Source organism: Diachasmimorpha longicaudata, chromosome 7, assembly GCF_034640455.1.
Source record: "Diachasmimorpha longicaudata isolate KC_UGA_2023 chromosome 7, iyDiaLong2, whole genome shotgun sequence".
Classification (NCBI taxonomy): Eukaryota; Metazoa; Arthropoda; class Insecta; order Hymenoptera; family Braconidae; genus Diachasmimorpha; species Diachasmimorpha longicaudata.
Window position 1 is genome coordinate 1488819 of NC_087231.1, and position 18172 is coordinate 1506990.

The 18172-nt window shown below is 52.7% G+C and overlaps 1 protein-coding gene across 1 annotated transcript; it reads left to right on the forward strand.

The window, feature by feature from the left end:
• Positions 1-45: 45 nt before the first annotated feature.
• Positions 46-5550, forward strand: LOC135164770 (uncharacterized). The gene is made up of 2 exons (XM_064125426.1): positions 46-1455; positions 1513-5550. Exons 1-2 carry the CDS (start codon positions 46-48, stop codon positions 5548-5550), a joined length of 5448 nt encoding a protein of 1815 aa, XP_063981496.1.
• The last annotated feature ends 12622 nt before the right edge of the window (positions 5551-18172 follow it).

Sequence of the window (18172 nt, forward strand, 5' to 3'; positions counted from 1 at the left end):
TTGGGAATCATTCCCATTGGCACCGCTCAGTCACAGCTGTCAGCTATGGCCTCCTTTGAGGTTACCCTGGGGCTGAACACATCGAGAGGTGCATTCATCGAAAGGGTGCATAACGAACTGCTCGATAATGAGGTGGACCAGCTCACCATAACATCCCTACATGCCAAGCTGGATATCCTCGAAACTTATTGGGAGAAGTTCGAGGCCACTCATGAGAAGCTCGTCGGTGGGAGCGCGAAGGTGGACAACGTCTTGGAGTTGTCATACTTCAAGGACAGCCTCTTTGATCGGACCATCGTACACTATCACGAGGCCAAGGGGATTCTGGTTCAGCTCATAGACAGGAAGGGGGTGTCCACCGGCTCACGTCGCTCTGCCGCAGGGGGAACAGCTCAACCTTCAACGGCTAAAAGGTGCCTGCCAGAAATTGCTCTTCCCAAATATTCTGGGGTATTCTCGGAATGGAGGTCCTTCCGAGATTTGTTCAGCTCACTGGTCGGCTCAAACCCAGATATTCCAAACGTGGAGAAGATGCATTACTTGAGGACGAGCCTCAAGGATGAGCCAGCTCGAATCATCTCCAACATCGCCATCTCTGATGACTCATTTGCCTCTGCTTGGGAACTGCTCCTTACGCGCTATGAAAATAAGCGCCTCCTCGTCTCGGCGCAGCTCGAGCGCCTACTCAACCCACCAGGGATGACCGCTCACAGTGCTCGAGAGTTAAACACTCTATTGACCACTGTCGCCGAAGCATTGAACGCTCTGGAGGCATTAGGGTCACCGACTGCTCATTGGGATCAGGTCCTCGTCTACGTGGTATCCAAACGGCTCAGCTCGAAGCTCCGAGAAGCATGGGAAGTGAAAGTCGGGTCGTCCACCGACTTCCCCAGCTTCTCAGCTTTCAAGGACTTCCTCACCGGGAGAGCTCGTGCCATGGAGAGCATGGAGATTAATACGCCCGCTCGCTCTACGGATCAGGCTACGAGGCCTACTACTGTCAGCTCAAGAAGGCCTCCCCTGTCGGTCAAGGTGCATCATGCAGCTGCTCCACAGCCACAGCAGACCAGGCCAACTCCCAGGAACACCTCATCAGGGAAAGTGACGTACCCCTGCTCAATGTGTCAGGCAGACCACTATCTGTCAACCTGCACATCATTTCGTCAGCTCAACGGTCCAGCTCGTCGGGAGATAGTGGAAAGGTACTATCTCTGCTACAACTGTCTCGGTCGTCATTCAGTCAAGGACTGCAGATCGCAGACGAGATGCCAGCTCTGTGGAGGTCTCCATCATACGATGCTACACTCCACCTCGACCACAGCTCCACCTAAGCCCAGTCAAAGGCCATCTTCTAGGACCGCTCAAGGTACTGCTCAAAACCAAGCTGCATCGTCATCAGCTCGACCATCTGGGGTACCAATGGTCACGTACACCTACGGGGATGGGGTCACTACTGTGAAGACCTCTGAGCCCAGACCTTCCACATCTGCGGAATGAAGGTCATCCGGACAGATTGCCGTTTCGTGCTCAGCTCGTCAGCTCGATTCTGGAATTACTGATTGCCGTCCTGGGGTACTTCTGGCTACGAGTCTAGCTTATCTCGTGTGCCCAGATGGAGCCGCTCACCGCATTCGTCTGCTCATCGACCCAGGATCAGAGATATCTCTTATTGGGGACCAGATTGTGCGTCGTCTCGGACTTACCCGGTCCAAGACTTCACTACTTATTTCCGGAATCGGAAACTCGGCATCTGGGCCGGCACTAGGCAAGGTACCGCTCACTATACAGTCCACTCATTCTTCATTTCAGCTGAGAGTCACGGCTTATGCTCTCAGCCAGCTCACCACATCGTTACCGACGTTTACACCCGGACAGCTCAAGTGGGATCATCTTGAAGGGTTACAACTCGCTGATCCCAGCTTCCAAGCACCAGCACCAATTGACGTCTTACTTGGTGCTGACGTCTACGGTCAGCTCATCCTGCCAGAGGTCATTACACATGACCCAGGATCACCATCGGCTCAGCTCACCCGACTCGGATGGGTCATCTTCGGGCCCACTGAAAGTGTTGCGTTAGCTCACACGGCCACAGCTCACCTGGCGGTATCCAATGAGGACCTCGATGGCTTACTCACCAGGTTCTGGGTCCAGGAAGAGGTTCCTGAGACTTCAGAGATACAACTCACCGACGAGGAAGCTCAATGCGAGGAACACTTTCGGCGGACACACACCAGGGACTGCTCCGGACGTTACATTGTCCGGTTACCGCTCAAGGCTCCGCCCTCAGTGCTTGGGGATTCACGAACGTCAGCGCTCGCATGCCTTCACCGACTGCTCCGGAAGTTCTCCCGTGATGAGGAATACCATCAACTCTATACAGACTTCCTCAAGGAATATGAAGCCCTTGGCCATATGCGCCGGGTCTCCGGACAGCTCACTCAGACAGCTCATCGACAGCGTATGGGGGAGTACACAGCTCTCGGGACGACCTTAGCACATGAAGCTCCGGCTTCAGGAGGGTTGAGGGTCCCGAATAGCTCGTACTCCGCTCAGGCTGTCACTTCTCCGGAATATTTCTTTCCTCACCACGGTGTCGTCCGAACCAGCAGCGAGACGACTAAGATGAGAGTCGTGTTCAACGGCTCCCATAAGACCAGCTCGGGGCAGACGCTCAATGAGATTATGCATACTGGAGCCAAACTCCAGAGAGACATTGCTGATGTACTGCTCTTCACTCGACGGCATAAGCTCATCTTCATGACGGACATCACCAAGATGTTCCGCCAAATCGGAGTACATCAGGATGATTGGCCGCTCCAACAGATACTTTGGGCCGATGCAAATGGGAACGTCACAACATATCAGCTCACCACCGTCACGTATGGAACTAGATCCGCTCCATTTCTTTCCATACGTGTCTTGAACCAGCTCGTGGAGGACGAGGGCAGTAACTATCCTCTCGCCGTGGAGCCGCTCACGAAAGGACGATATGTAGATGATATTTGCGGAGGTGCTGACTCGGAGGAGGAGTTACTCAAGACCGCTCATCACGTGACTCAACTTTGCCAATCAGGCGGCTTCCCGTTGGCAAAATGGCACTCCAACAGTGCAGGTCTGCTCAGCACACTCAGGTTGGACAGCACCTCCCACGATCAAAAGGTGATCGAGGACTCGATCACCAAGATCTTAGGAGTCTCATGGCACCCAGGCACGGACAGCTTCACGTTCTCCATCGCTCGGCCTGAAACCAACTCCATCTCAAAACGAATCATTCTGTCGGAAACCGCTCAGCTCTTCGACCCACTTGGCTTCCTCGCGCCAGTGGTGGTACGAGCGAAGATACTACTACAGGCGCTCTGGATTGAGAAACTGGGATGGGATGACCCAGTTTCCCCGACAACAGCGCATCGATGGCGACAGTTCAGGGATGAGCTCAACCAGTTGTCGGAGGTCACCGTGCCACGATGGCTAGGACTGCTCAAGGGCTTCGACGTGGAAGTCCATGGATTCTCCGACGCATCTCAGGTGGCTATGGCTGCTGTCATTTACCTGAAGGTTCCGCACCTACCTGGAAATGGTATAACGCTCGTCTGCTCCAAGACTAAAGTAGCCCCGCTCAAACGGCTGACCATCCCACGCCTGGAACTTACGGCTGCCCTGCTCCTAGCCAAGCTCATACGTTACGTTCAGGATCAGCTCAACCTCAGCGCAGCGCCCACATACCTCTGGACGGATTCCTCCGTAACACTCACATGGATCAGCTCCCACCCATCACGATGGAAAGAATTCGTGAGGAATCGTGTCGCTCTTATCCAAGAGCTAACTCAGCCAAGTCACTGGAGGCTGGTGCCTGGCAAGGAGAATCCAGCAGATTGTGCTTCTCGAGGTCTCACCGCGCAACAGTTAGCTGCACATAAGCTGTGGTGGACAGGCCCACCATGGCTACAACAGGATAGCTCATCTTGGCCAACTCACGTTCTAGAAAGGGACCTCAATGTGGACCTCGAAGAGAAACCGGGTCAGATTTACTACGGCGCCGCTCAGCAAATAGCTATTTGGGATCTCATCGATAAGTTCTCTTCGTTCAACCGACTACTTCGGATCACCGCGATCTGCTCAAGGTTCATCGCTCGGCTTAGGAGGGTTCCTAATACGTCACTCCATTATCCGCTCACGCTCAGCGAACTGGAAGACGCACGGCTCCTTTGGATCAAGCTCACCCAGACAGCTCATTTCAGGGAGGAACTACGGATCATCTCTCGCGGGGAGAAATTCACCAGGTCCCATCCGCTCACCAAGCTCACCCCGTTTATCGATCGTCAAGGGATCCTGCGTGTTGGTGGACGGCTCAGGTTCGCACAGCTCGACCCCGAGAGCAAAAATCAAGCAATCATCCCAAAGGAATCGCAACTGGCTCGCTTGCTGATAAGCCAAGCTCACCTAAGGACACTTCACGGCGGGACACAGCTCACTCTTCGTCAGCTCAGGACAGCTTACTGGATCCTCGGAGGCCGAGCTCCAGTACGCTCCTTCATCCTTAAATGCGTGAAGTGCGCTCGACAACGTGGGATACGTGCTCAACAGCTCATGGGACAGCTGCCACCAGCCCGACTCACCCCCGCTCGCGCCTTTCTCAACACGGGGGTTGATTACGCCGGCCCCATATCGCTCCGGTCCTGGAAGGGACGGGGCCACAAGTCATACAAGGGATGGTTGGCTATCTTTGTCTGTATGACCACCTCAGCCGTGCATCTCGAGGTAGTATCAGACTACTCAGCTGATACATTCCTAGCGGCATACAGACGTTTCTCCAGTCGGCGCGGGATCGCTCACACCTTATTCAGCGACTGCGGTACCACCTTTCTCGGCGCTGATAGGGAGCTCAGGAGGCTATTCATAGCAGGATCATCCAAATCTCGACAGCTCGCCCAGCTCCTCATTCAAGATGGGACTCAATGGTCCTTCAACCCTCCAAGCGCACCACACTTCGGAGGCAAATGGGAGGCGGCAGTGAAGTCGGTGAAATATCATCTCACCCGGACTATTGGGGAGGACCTGCTCACCTTCGAGGAACTTACCACCTTGCTCACCCAAGTTGAGGCAGTTCTCAACTCACGGCCGCTTGAACCGCTCACTGATGATCCTGATGACTGCTCGGCTCTGACACCAGGGCATTTCCTTATAGGCCAGGCTCCTACGACTCTTCCAGAGCCATCACTGGAGAATCTTAACATCTCTAGACTCTCCCGATGGCAGCTCATCCAACAAAAACTCCAAGGGTTCTGGAAGAGATGGTCCACAGGATATCTCCAACGTCTACAGGCCATATCCAAGTGGTACCACCCAACTCACGACATCAACGTCGGCTCTTTAGTCCTACTCACGGACGAGAGGTTTCCTCCATCAAAGTGGCCTCTCGCCCGAGTGACCGCTCTTCACCCTGGCAAGGATGGGCTTACGCGAGTAGTCACACTCCGGACCGCTCAGGCGACGTTAACGCGCCCCATCGTTAAGCTCGTACTCCTGCCAGTACCGACGTCAAGGACCTAGAACCACATCTCAGCGCTACAGCTCGTCAGCTCATTGGCCTTCACCTGGACTTCGTCAACCCTGACGGATTTACGACCCGGCACGATCAGCGAGGTCCACCGTGAAGATGGAGTCACCCGGATTGGACGGGATTTACGACCCCCCCCCCAACGTCTCGGATGATTCCAAGCTTAGCCAGCACACCAAGGATCAGCTCTTCGGACAGCTACAGGGTGATCCACCCAGCATACGCTCTGTGAATATTTTTGATTCCCAAATTTTTGTTTTAGGTCATATTGTTCATCGACAGCTACACTCAAGTTGCTGACGGCTGGGGAGGATGTTGGAATTCCTGGAAGCCGACCAGGATTCCATTACTAACACTAACGCCTGCTCACCGTCAGGCCAAACCATAACAACCCGGTTGTTACTAAGGGCCTATTTCACATTTTTTGGGTGATGGGGCGCCACTTTCTGGACCGCTCACAGCCATCCGGCATAAGGGGGATGCCCCACCACCGACCTCGAGGCCCCTCGAAATCGTCCGATTGAGCGATCGGGCAGCCTCGCTCGTTCACTTTCGTCCGGGATTCAGTAGAAGCAACACGTGTCTATCTGTGTTTCGGATATTCTTCAAATTGTTCTAGACCGCTGAAATATTGATAATCGAATTATAAAGCACCGCTCATTATTGAGGCATTTATATTTCATTAGTTATTAAAGTTAATTAATTTTTTGTAAGTCAATAAATAAGTGACGTGCCGTGTAACCGGTTATCTATTTTTTTTTGGACTGCTCAAACCCACCCACACCGATCCCCTCCGATCCAGAACATTCTTCCAACAGAGAGACAGAGAGGGACAGAGAGAGAGTGATAGAGAGAGACGGAGAGAGGGAGAGAGAGACAGAGAGAGATAGAGAAACAAAGAGAACCAGAGAGAACGGAGAGCGGCAGAAAGCTAATGATCAAGACAGACAGAGAGAGACGGAGAGAGACAGAGAGAGACAGAGAGAGACGGAGAGAGGCGGAGAGAGACAGAGAGAGACAGAGGGAGACAGAGAGATGCAAGGAGAGACAGAGAGGGACAGAAAGAGACAGAGATAGACAGAGAGAAGTAGAGAGGGACAGAGAGAGGCAGATAGAGAGAGACGGAGAGCGGCAGAAAGCTAATGATCAAGACAGACAGAGAGAGACGGAGAGAGGGAGAGAGAGACAGAGAGAGACGGAGAGAGGCGGAATACAGAGAGAGACAGAGAGAGGCAAGGAGAGACAGAGAGGGACAGAAAGAGACAGAGAGAGACAGAGAGGGAGAGAAAGAGACAGAGAGAGACAGAGAGAAGTAGAGAGAAACAGCGAGAGATAGAGAGAGACAGAGAGTGACAGAGAGACACCGAGAAAGACAGAGAAAGTCAGAGAGGGACAGAGAGAGACAGAGATAGACAGAAAGAGACAGAGAGAGACAGATAGAGAGAGACGGAGAGAGGGAGAGAGAGACAGGAGGGTAGAGACAGAGATCGGGAGAGACAGAGAGAGACAGAGAGAAGTAGAGAGAGACAGGGAGAGATAGAGAGAGACAGAGAGGGACAGAGAGAGGCAGATAGAGAGAGACGGCGAGAGGGAGAGAGAGACAGAGAGAGACAGAGAGAGACAGAGGGAGACAGAGAGAGACAGATAGAGACAGAAAGAGACAGAGAGAGACAGAGAGTCAGAGAGAGGCAGGAACAGACGGAGAGAGACAGAGAGAGGCAAAGAGAGACAGAGAGGGACAGAGACGGAAAGAGACAGAAAGAGACATAGACGGAGAGAGACAGAGGGAGACGGAGAGAGCCAGAGAGAGACAGAGAGAGACGGAGAGAGGCGGAGAGAGACAGAGAGAGACAGAGGGAGACAGAGAGAGGCAAGGAGAGACAGAGAGGGACAGAAAGAGAGAGAGAAGGACAGAGAGAAGTAGAGAGAAACAGCGAGAGATGGAGAGAGACAGAGAGTGACAGAGAGACACCGAGAAAGACAGAGAAAGTCCGAGCGGGACAGAGAGGGACAGAGAGAGGCAGATAGACAGAGACGGAGACAGACAGAGAGAGAAAGACGGAGAGAGCCAGAGAGAGACGGAGAGAGACCGAGAGAGGCGGAGAGAGACAGAGAGAGACAGAGACAGAGAGAGCGAGGCAAGGAGAGACAGAGAGGGACAGAAAGAGACAGAGACGGAGAGAGACAGAAAGAGACATAGAGGGACAGAGAGAGGCAGATAGAGAGAGAAGGAGACAGACAGAGAGAGAGACGGAGAGAGACCGAGAGAGGCGGAGAGAGACAGAGAGAGACAGAGACAGAGAGAGAGAGACAGAGAGTGACAGAGAGAGACAGAGAAACAAAGAGAGCCAGAGAGAACGGAGAGCGGCAGAAAGCTAATGCTCAAGACAGACAGAGAGAGACGGAGAAAGACAGAGAGAGACAGAGAGAGACGGAGAGAGGCGGAGAGAGACAGAGAGAGACAGAGGGAGACAGAGAGAGGCAAGGGGAGACAGAGAGGGACAGAAAGAGGCAGAGAGGGACAGAAAGAGACAGAGAGAGACAGAGAGTAGTAGAGAGAGACAGAGAGAGGCAGATAGAGGGAGAGAGAGGCAGAGAGAGAGAAAGAGAGAGAGAAAGAGAGACAGAGAGAGGCAGAGAGAGACAGAGAGAGACAGAGGGAGACAGAGAGACACAGAGAGAGGCAAGGAGAGATAGAGAGGGACACAAGGAGACAGAGAGAGACAGAGAAAAGTAGAGAGAAACAGCGAGAGATAGAGAGAGATAGAGAGGGACAGAGAGAGGCAGATAGAGAGAGACGGAGAGAGGGAGAGAGAGACAGAGAGAGACGGAGAGAGGCGGAATACAGAGAGAGACAGAGAGAGGCAAGGAGAGACAGAGAGGGACAGAAAGAGACAGAGAGAGACAGAGAGGGACAGAAAGAGACAGAGAGAGACAGAGACAAGTAGAGAGAAACAGCGAGAGATAGAGAGAGACAGAGAGTGACAGAGAGACACCGAGAAAGACAGAGAAAGTCAGAGAGGGACAGAAAGAGACAGAGATAGACAGAAAGAGACAGAGAGAGACAGATAGAGAGAGACGGAGAGAGGGAGAGAGAGACAGGAGGGTAGAGACAGAGACCGGGAGAGACAGAGAGAGACAGAAAGAGACAGAGAGAGACAGAGGGACAGAGAGAGACAGAGGGGGACAGAGAGAGGCAGATAGAGAAAGACGGAGAGAGGGAGAGAGAGACAGAGGGAGACCGAGAGAGGCAGAGAGAGAGACAGAGAGAGACAGAGAGACACAGAGAGAGACAGAGAGGGACAGAAGGAGACAGAGAGAGACAGAGAAAAGTAGAGAGAAACAGCGAGGGATAGAGAGAGATAGAGAGGGAGAGAGAGGGGCAGATAGAGAGAGACATAGAGAGAGAGAGAGAGACAGAGAGAGACGGAGAGAGGCTGAGAGAGACAGAGAGAGAGGCGGAGAGAGACCGAGAGAGGCGGAGAGAACGGAGAGCGGCAGAAAGCTAATGATCAAGACAGACAGAGAGAGACAGAGAGAGAGACGGAAAGAGACCGAGAGAGGCGGAGAGAACGGAGAGCGGCAGAAAGCTAATGATCAAGACAGACAGAGAGAGACGGAGAGAGACAGAGAGAGACAGAGAGAGACGTAGAGAGGCGGAGAGAGACAGAGAGAGACGGAGAGAGGCGGAGAGAGACAGAGACAGACAGAGAGAGACAGAGAGAGACGGAGAGAGGCGGAGAGAGACAGAGAGAGACAGAGGGAGACAGAGAGAGGCAAGGAGAGACAGAGAGGGACAGAAAGAGAGAGAGAGAGAGAGAGACAGAGAGAAGTAGAGAGAAACAGCGAGAGATGGAGAGAGACAGAGAGGGACAGAGAGACACCGAGGAAGACAGAGAAAGACAGAGAAAGTCAGAGCGGGACAGAGAGGGACAGAGAGAGGCAGATAGACAGAGACGGAGACAGACAGAGAGAGAGAGAGACAGAGAGAGACGGAGAGAGACAGAGAGGCAAGGAGAGACAGAGGGACAGAAAGAGAGAGAGAGAGACAGAGAGAAGTAGAGAGAAACAGCGAGAGATAGAGAGAGACAGAGAGGGACAGAGAGAGGGTGATAGAGAGAGACGGAGAGAGGGAGAGAGAGACAGAGAGAGATAGAGAAACAAAGAGAGCCAGAGAGAACGGAGAGCGGCAGAAAGCTAATGATCAAGACAGACAGAGAGGGACAGAGAGAGGCAGAGTGAGGCAGTGAGAGACAAAGAGAGACAGAGAGAGATGGAGAGAGACCGATAGAGGCGGAGAGAGACAGAGAGAGACAGAGACAGAGAGCGAGAGGCAAGGAGAGACAGAGAGGGACAGAAAGAGACAGAGACGGAGAGAGACAGAAAGAGACATAGAGGGACAGAGAGAGGCAGATAGAGAGAGAAGGAGACAGACAGAGAGAGAGACGGAGAGAGACCGAGAGAGGCGGAGAGAGACAGAGAGAGACAGAGAGAGAGAGAGAGAGAGAGACAGAGAGTGACAGAGAGAGATAGAGAAACAAAGAGAGCCAGAGAGTACGGAGAGCGGCAGAAAGCTAATGATCAAGACAGACAGAGAGAGACGGAGAGTGACAGAGAGAGACAGAGAGAGACGGAGAGAGGCGGAGAGAGACAGAGAGAGACAGAGAGTGACAGAGAGACACCGAGAAAGACAGAGAAAGTCAGAGAGGGACAGGGAGAGGCAAGGAGAGACAGAGAGGGACAGAAAGAGACAGAGACGGAGTGAGAGAGAAAGAGACAGAGAGGGACGGAGAGAGGCAGATAGAGACAGAGAGAGGTAGAGAGAGACAGGGAGACAGAGACAGAGACCGGGAGAGACAGAGAGAGACAGAGAGAGGCAGAGAGAGACAGAGTGAGATAGAGAGACCGAGAGAGACTAAGAGAGACTAAGAGAGACAGAGTGAGATGGAGAGAGACAGAGACAGACAGAGAGGGACAGAGAGAGGCAGAGTGAGGCAGTGAGAGACAAAGAGAGACAGAGAGAGGCAGGGAGAGACAGAGAGAGGCTGAGAGAGACAGAGAGAGAGACGGAGAGAGACCGAGAGAGGCGGAGAGAGACAGAGAGAGACAGAGAAAGAGAGAGAGAGGCAAGGAGAGACAGAGAGGGACAGAAAGAGACAGAGACGGAGAGAGACAGAAAGAGACATAGAGGGACAGAGAGAGGCAGATAGAGAGAGAAGGAGACAGACAGAGAGTGACAGAGAGAGACAGAGAAACAAAGAGAGCCAGAGAGAACGGAGAGCGGCAGAAAGCTAATGATCAAGACAGACAGAGAGAGACGGAGAGAGACAGAGAGAGACAGAGAGAGACGGAGAGAGACGGAGCGAGACAGAGACAGAGGGAGACAGAGAGAGGCAGAGAGAGGCGGAGAGAGACAGAGACAGAGGGAGACAGAGAGAGGCAGAGAGAGGCACAGCGAGAGACAGAGAGAGGCAGAGAGAGACGGAGAGAGGCGGAGAGATGCAGAGGGTTAGAGAGAGGCAGAGAGAGACAGAGAGAGACAGAGAGGGACAGAGAGAGACGGAGAGAAGCGGAGAGAGACAGAGAGAGACAGAGAGAGGCAAGGAGAGACAGAGAGTGACAGACAGACACCGAGAAAGACAGAGAAAGTCAGAGAAGGCCAGAGAGAGGTGGAGAGAGAGACAGAACGAGACAGAGAGAAACGGAGAGAGGAAGAAATCGATAGAGAAATAAAAGAGCCAGAGAGGCACAGAGAGAGACAGAGAGAGGCAGAGAGAGGCAGAGAGAGACGGAGAGAGACAGAGAGAGACAGAGAGAGACAGAGAGAGACAGAGGGATACAGAGAGAGGCAAGGAGAGACAGAGAGGGAGAGAAGAGACAGAGACGGAGAGAGACAGAAAGAGACAGAGAGGGACAGAGGGAGGCAGATAGAGACAGAGAGAGGTAGAGAGAGACAGGGAGACAGAGACAGAGACCGGGAGAGACAGAGAGAGACAGAGAGAGACAGAGAGAGGCAGAGAGAGACAGAGTGAGATAGAGAGACCGAGAGAGAGAGAGACAGACAGTGAGGGACAGAGAGAGGCAGAGAGAGGCAGAGAGAGACTAAGAGAGACTAAGAGAGAATGAGTGAGATGGAGAGAGACAGAGACAGACAGAGAGGGACAGAGAGAGGCAGAGTGAGGCAGTGAGAGACAAAGAGAGACAGAGAGAGACGGAGAGAGGCTGAGAGAGACAGAGAGAGAGAGACGGAGAGAGACCGAGAGAGGCGGAGAGAGACAGAGAGAGACAGAGACAGAGAGGCAAGGAGAGACAGAGAGGGACAGAAAGAGACAGAGTGAGACAGAGACAAGTAGAGAGAAACAGCGAGAGATAGAGAGAGACAGAGAGTGACAGAGAGACACCGAGAAAGACAGAGCAAGTCAGAGAGGGACAGGGAGAGGCAAGGAGAGACAGAGACAGACAGAGAGAGATACAGACACAAAGAGAGCAAGAGAGGAACGGAGAAAGGGAGAGAGAGATGGAGAAACAACCAGAGCCAGAGAGAGACAGAGAGAAGCAGTGAGATACAGCGAGAGGTAGAGGGAGAGAGGGCGTGACAGAGAGACACCGAGAAAGACAGAGAAAGTCAGAAAAGGCCAGCGAGAGGCAGAGAAAGGTGGAGAGAGAGATAGAACGAGACAGAGAGAAACGGAGAGAGGAAGAAAGTGATAGAGAAATAAAGAGAGCCAGAGAGAGGCAGAGATTTGGAGAGAGGCAGAGAGAGACAGAGAGAGACAGAGAGAGGCAAGGAGAGTCAGAGAGGGACAGAAAGAGATAGAGAGAGACAGAGAGAAGTAGAGAGAAACAGCGAGAGATAGAGAGAGACAGAGAGGGACAGAGAGAGACAGAGAGAGACAGAGGGAGACAGAGAGAGGCAAGGAGAGACAGAGAGGGACAGAAAGAGACAGAGAGAGACAGAGAGAAGTAGCGAGAAACAGCGAGACATAGAGGGAGACAGAGAGTGACGGAGAGACATCGAGAAAGACAGAGAAAGTCCGAGCGGGACAGAGAGGGACAGAGAGAGGCAGATAGACAGAGACGGAGACAGACAGAGAGAGAAAGACGGAGAGAGCCAGAGAGAGACGGAGAGAGACCGAGAGAGGCGGAGAGAGACAGAGAGAGACAGAGACAGAGAGAGAGAGGCAAGGAGAGACAGAGAGGGACAGAAAGAGACAGAGACGGAGAGAGACAGAAAGAGACATAGAGGGACAGAGAGAGGCAGATAGAGAGAGAAGGAGACAGACAGAGAGAGAGACGGAGAGAGACCGAGAGAGGCGGAGAGAGACAGAGAGAGACAGAGACAGAGAGAGAGAGACAGAGAGTGACAGAGAGAGACAGAGAAACAAAGAGAGCCAGAGAGAACGGAGAGCGGCAGAAAGCTAATGCTCAAGACAGACAGAGAGAGACGGAGAAAGACAGAGAGAGACAGAGAGAGACGGAGAGAGGCGGAGAGAGACAGAGAGAGACAGAGGGAGACAGAGAGAGGCAAGGGGAGACAGAGAGGGACAGAAAGAGGCAGAGAGGGACAGAAAGAGACAGAGAGAGACAGAGAGAGGCAGATAGAGGGAGAGAGAGGCAGAGAGAGAGAAAGAGAGACAGAGAGAGGCAGAGAGAGACAGAGAGAGACAGAGAGAGACAGAGAGACACAGAGAGAGGCAAGGAGAGATGGAGAGGGACACAAGGAGACAGAGAGAGACAGAGAAAAGTAGAGAGAAACAGCGAGAGATAGAGAGAGACAGAGGGAGACAGAGAGAGGCAAGGAGAGACAGAGAGGGACAAAAAGAGGCAGAGAGGGACAGAAAGAGACAGAGAGAGACAGAGAGAAGTAGAGAGGGACAGAGAGAGGCAGATAGAGAGAGACGGAGAGCGGCAGAAAGCTAATGATCAAGACAGACAGAGAGAGACGGAGAAAGACAGAGAGAGACAGAGAGAGACGGAGAGAGGCGGAGAGAGACAGAGAGAGACAGAGGGAGACAGAGAGTGGCAAGGGGAGACAGAGAGGGACAGAAAGAGGCAGAGAGGGACAGAAAGAGACAGAGAGAGACAGAGAGAAGTAGAGAGAGACAGAGAGAGGCAGATAGAGGGAGAGAGAGGCAGAGAGAGAGAAAGAGAGAGAGAAAGAGAGACAGAGAGAGGCAGAGAGAGACAGAGAGAGACAGAGGGAGACAGAGAGACACAGAGAGAGGCAAGGAGAGATAGAGAGGGACACAAGGAGACAGAGAGAGACAGAGAAAAGTAGAGAGAAACAGCGAGAGATAGAGAGAGATAGAGAGGGACAGAGAGAGGCAGATAGAGAGAGACGGAGAGAGGGAGAGAGAGACAGAGAGAGACGGAGAGAGGCGGAATACAGAGAGAGACAGAGAGAGGCAAGGAGAGACAGAGAGGGACAGAAAGAGACAGAGAGAGACAGAGAGGGACAGAAAGAGACAGAGAGAGACAGAGACAAGTAGAGAGAAACAGCGAGAGATAGAGAGAGACAGAGAGTGACAGAGAGACACCGAGAAAGACAGAGAAAGTCAAGGAGGGACAGAAAGAGACAGAGATAGACAGAAAGAGACAGAGAGAGACAGATAGAGAGAGACGGAGAGAGGGAGAGAGAGACAGGAGGGTAGAGACAGAGACCGGGAGAGACAGAGAGAGACAGAAAGAGACAGAGAGAGACAGAGAGGGACAGAGAGAGACAGAGGGGGACAGAGAGAGGCAGATAGAGAAAGACGGAGAGAGGGAGAGAGAGACAGAGGGAGACCGAGAGAGGCAGAGAGAGAGATAGAGAGAGACAGAGAGACACAGAGAGAGACAGAGAGGGACAGAAGGAGACAGAGAGAGACAGAGAAAAGTAGAGAGAAACAGCGAGGGATAGAGAGAGATAGAGAGGGAGAGAGAGGGGCAGATAGAGAGAGACATAGAGAGAGAGAGAGAGACAGAGAGAGACGGAGAGAGGCTGAGAGAGACAGAGAGAGAGGCGGAGAGAGACCGAGAGAGGCGGAGAGAACGGAGAGCGGCAGAAAGCTAATGATCAAGACAGACAGAGAGAGACAGAGAGAGAGACGGAGAGAGACCGAGAGAGGCGGAGAGAACGGAGAGCGGCAGAAAGCTAATGATCAAGACAGACAGAGAGAGACGGAGAGAGACAGAGAGAGACAGAGAGAGACGTAGAGAGGCGGAGAGAGACAGAGAGAGACGGAGAGAGGCGGAGAGAGACAGAGACAGACAGAGAGAGACAGAGAGAGACGGAGAGAGGCGGAGAGAGACAGAGAGAGACAGAGGGAGACAGAGAGAGGCAAGGAGAGACAGAGAGGGACAGAAAGAGAGAGAGAGAGAGACAGAGAGAAGTAGAGAGAAACAGCGAGAGATGGAGAGAGACAGAGAGGGACAGAGAGACACCGAGGAAGACAGAGAAAGACAGAGAAAGTCAGAGCGGGACAGAGAGGGACAGAGAGAGGCAGATAGACAGAGACGGAGACAGACAGAGAGAGAGAGAGACAGAGAGAGACGGAGAGAGACAGAGAGGCAAGGAGAGACAGAGGGACAGAAAGAGAGAGAGAGAGACAGAGAGAAGTAGAGAGAAACAGCGAGAGATAGAGAGAGACAGAGAGGGACAGAGAGAGGGTGATAGAGAGAGACGGAGAGAGGGAGAGAGAGATAGAGAAACAAAGAGAGCCAGAGAGAACGGAGAGCGGCAGAAAGCTAATGATCAAGACAGACAGAGAGGGACAGAGAGAGGCAGAGTGAGGCAGTGAGAGACAAAGAGAGACAGAGAGAGATGGAGAGAGACCGATAGAGGCGGAGAGAGACAGAGAGAGACAGAGACAGAGAGCGAGAGGAAAGGAGAGACAGAGAGGGACAGAAAGAGACAGAGACGGAGAGAGACAGAAAGAGACATAGAGGGACAGAGAGAGGCAGATAGAGAGAGAAGGAGACAGACAGAGAGAGAGACGGAGAGAGACCGAGAGAGGCGGAGAGAGACAGAGAGAGACAGAGAGAGAGAGAGACAGAGAGTGACAGAGAGAGATAGAGAAACAAAGAGAGCCAGAGCGTACGGAGAGCGGCAGAAAGCTAATGATCAAGACAGACAGAGAGAGACGGAGAGAGACAGAGAGAGACAGAGAGAGACGGAGAGAGGCGGAGAGAGACAGAGAGAGACAGAGAGTGACAGAGAGACACCGAGAAAGACAGAGAAATTCAGAGAGGGACAGGGAGAGGCAAGGAGAGACAGAGAGGGACAGAAAGAGACAGAGACGGAGTGAGAGAGAAAGAGACAGAGAGGGACGGAGAGAGGCAGATAGAGACAGAGAGAGGTAGAGAGAGACAGGGAGACAGAGACAGAGACCGGGAGAGACAGAGAGAGACAGAGAGAGGCAGAGAGAGACAGAGTGAGATAGAGAGACCGAGAGAGACTAAGAGAGACTAAGAGAGACAGAGTGAGATGGAGAGAGACAGAGACAGACAGAGAGGGACAGAGAGAGGCAGAGTGAGGCAGTGAGAGACAAAGAGAGACAGAGAGAGGCAGGGAGAGACAGAGAGAGGCTGAGAGAGACAGAGAGAGAGACGGAGAGAGACCGAGAGAGGCGGAGAGAGACAGAGAGAGACAGAGAAAGAGAGAGAGAGGCAAGGAGAGACAGAGAGGGACAGAAAGAGACAGAGACGGAGAGAGACAGAAAGAGACATAGAGGGACAGAGAGAGGCAGATAGAGAGAGAAGGAGACAGACAGAGAGTGACAGAGAGAGACAGAGAAACAAAGAGAGCCAGAGAGAACGGAGAGCGGCAGAAAGCTAATGATCAAGACAGACAGAGAGAGACGGAGAGAGACAGAGAGAGACAGAGAGAGACGGAGAGAGACGGAGCGAGACAGAGACAGAGGGAGACAGAGAGAGGCAGAGAGAGGCGGAGAGAGACAGAGACAGAGGGAGACAGAGAGAGGCAGAGAGAGGCACAGCGAGAGACAGAGAGAGGCAGAGAGAGACGGAGAGAGGCGGAGAGAGGCAGAGGGTTAGAGAGAGGCAGAGAGAGACAGAGAGAGACAGAGAGGGACAGAGAGAGACGGAGAGAAGCGGAGAGAGACAGAGAGAGACAGAGAGAGGCAAGGAGAGACAGAGAGTGACAGACAGACACCGAGAAAGACAGAGAAAGTCAGAGAAGGCCAGAGAGAGGTGGAGAGAGAGACAGAACGAGACAGAGAGAAACGGAGAGAGGAAGAAATCGATAGAGAAATAAAAGAGCCAGAGAGGCACAGAGAGAGACAGAGAGAGGCAGAGAGAGGCAGAGAGAGACGGAGAGAGACAGAGAGAGACAGAGAGAGACAGAGAGAGACAGAGGGATACAGAGAGAGGCAAGGAGAGACAGAGAGGGAGAGAAGAGACAGAGACGGAGAGAGACAGAAAGAGACAGAGAGGGACAGAGGGAGGCAGATAGAGACAGAGAGAGGTAGAGAGAGACAGGGAGACAGAGACAGAGACCGGGAGAGACAGAGAGAGACAGAGAGAGGCAGAGAGAGACAGAGTGAGATAGAGAGACCGAGAGAGAGAGAGACAGACAGTGAGGGACAGAGAGAGGCAGAGAGAGGCAGAGAGAGACTAAGAGAGACTAAGAGAGAATGAGTGAGATGGAGAGAGACAGAGACAGACAGAGAGGGACAGAGAGAGGCAGAGTGAGGCAGTGAGAGACAAAGAGAGACAGAGAGAGACGGAGAGAGGCTGAGAGAGACAGAGAGAGAGAGACGGAGAGAGACCGAGAGAGGCGGAGAGAGACAGAGAGAGACAGAGACAGAGAGGCAAGGAGAGACAGAGAGGGACAGAAAGAGACAGAGTGAGACAGAGACAAGTAGAGAGAAACAGCGAGAGATAGAGAGAGACAGAGAGTGACAGAGAGACACCGAGAAAGACAGAGCAAGTCAGAGAGGGACAGGGAGAGGCAAGGAGAGACAGAGGCAGACAGAGAGAGATACAGACACAAAGAGAGCAAGAGAGGAACGGAGAAAGGGAGAGAGAGATGGAGAAACAACCAGAGCCAGAGAGAGACAGAGAGAAGCAGTGAGATACAGCGAGAGGTAGAGGGAGAGAGGGCGTGACAGAGAGACACCGAGAAAGACAGAGAAAGTCAGAGAGGGACAGGGAGAGACAGAGAGAGACAGAGAGGGGCAGAAAGAGAGGGAGACAGAGTGAAATAGAGAGAAACAGCGAGAGATAGAGGGAGACACAGAGTGACAGAGAGACACCGAGAAAGACAGAGAAAGTCAGAAAAGGCCAGCGAGAGGCAGAGAGAGGTGGAGAGAGAGATAGAACGAGACAGAGAGAAACGGAGAGAGGAAGAAAGTGATAGAGAAATAAAGAGAGCCAGAGAAAATCAGAGATTTGGAGAGAGGCAGAGAGAGACAGAGAGAGACAGAGCGAGGCAAGGAGAGTCAGAGAGGGACAGAAAGAGATAGAGAGAGAGACAGAGAGAAGTAGAGAGAAACAGCGAGAGATAAAGAGAGACAGAGAGGGACAGAGAGAGACAGAGAGAGACAGAGAGAGACAGAGAGAGGCAGAGAGAGACAGAGTGAGATAGAGAGACCGAGAGAGAGAGAGAGACAGACA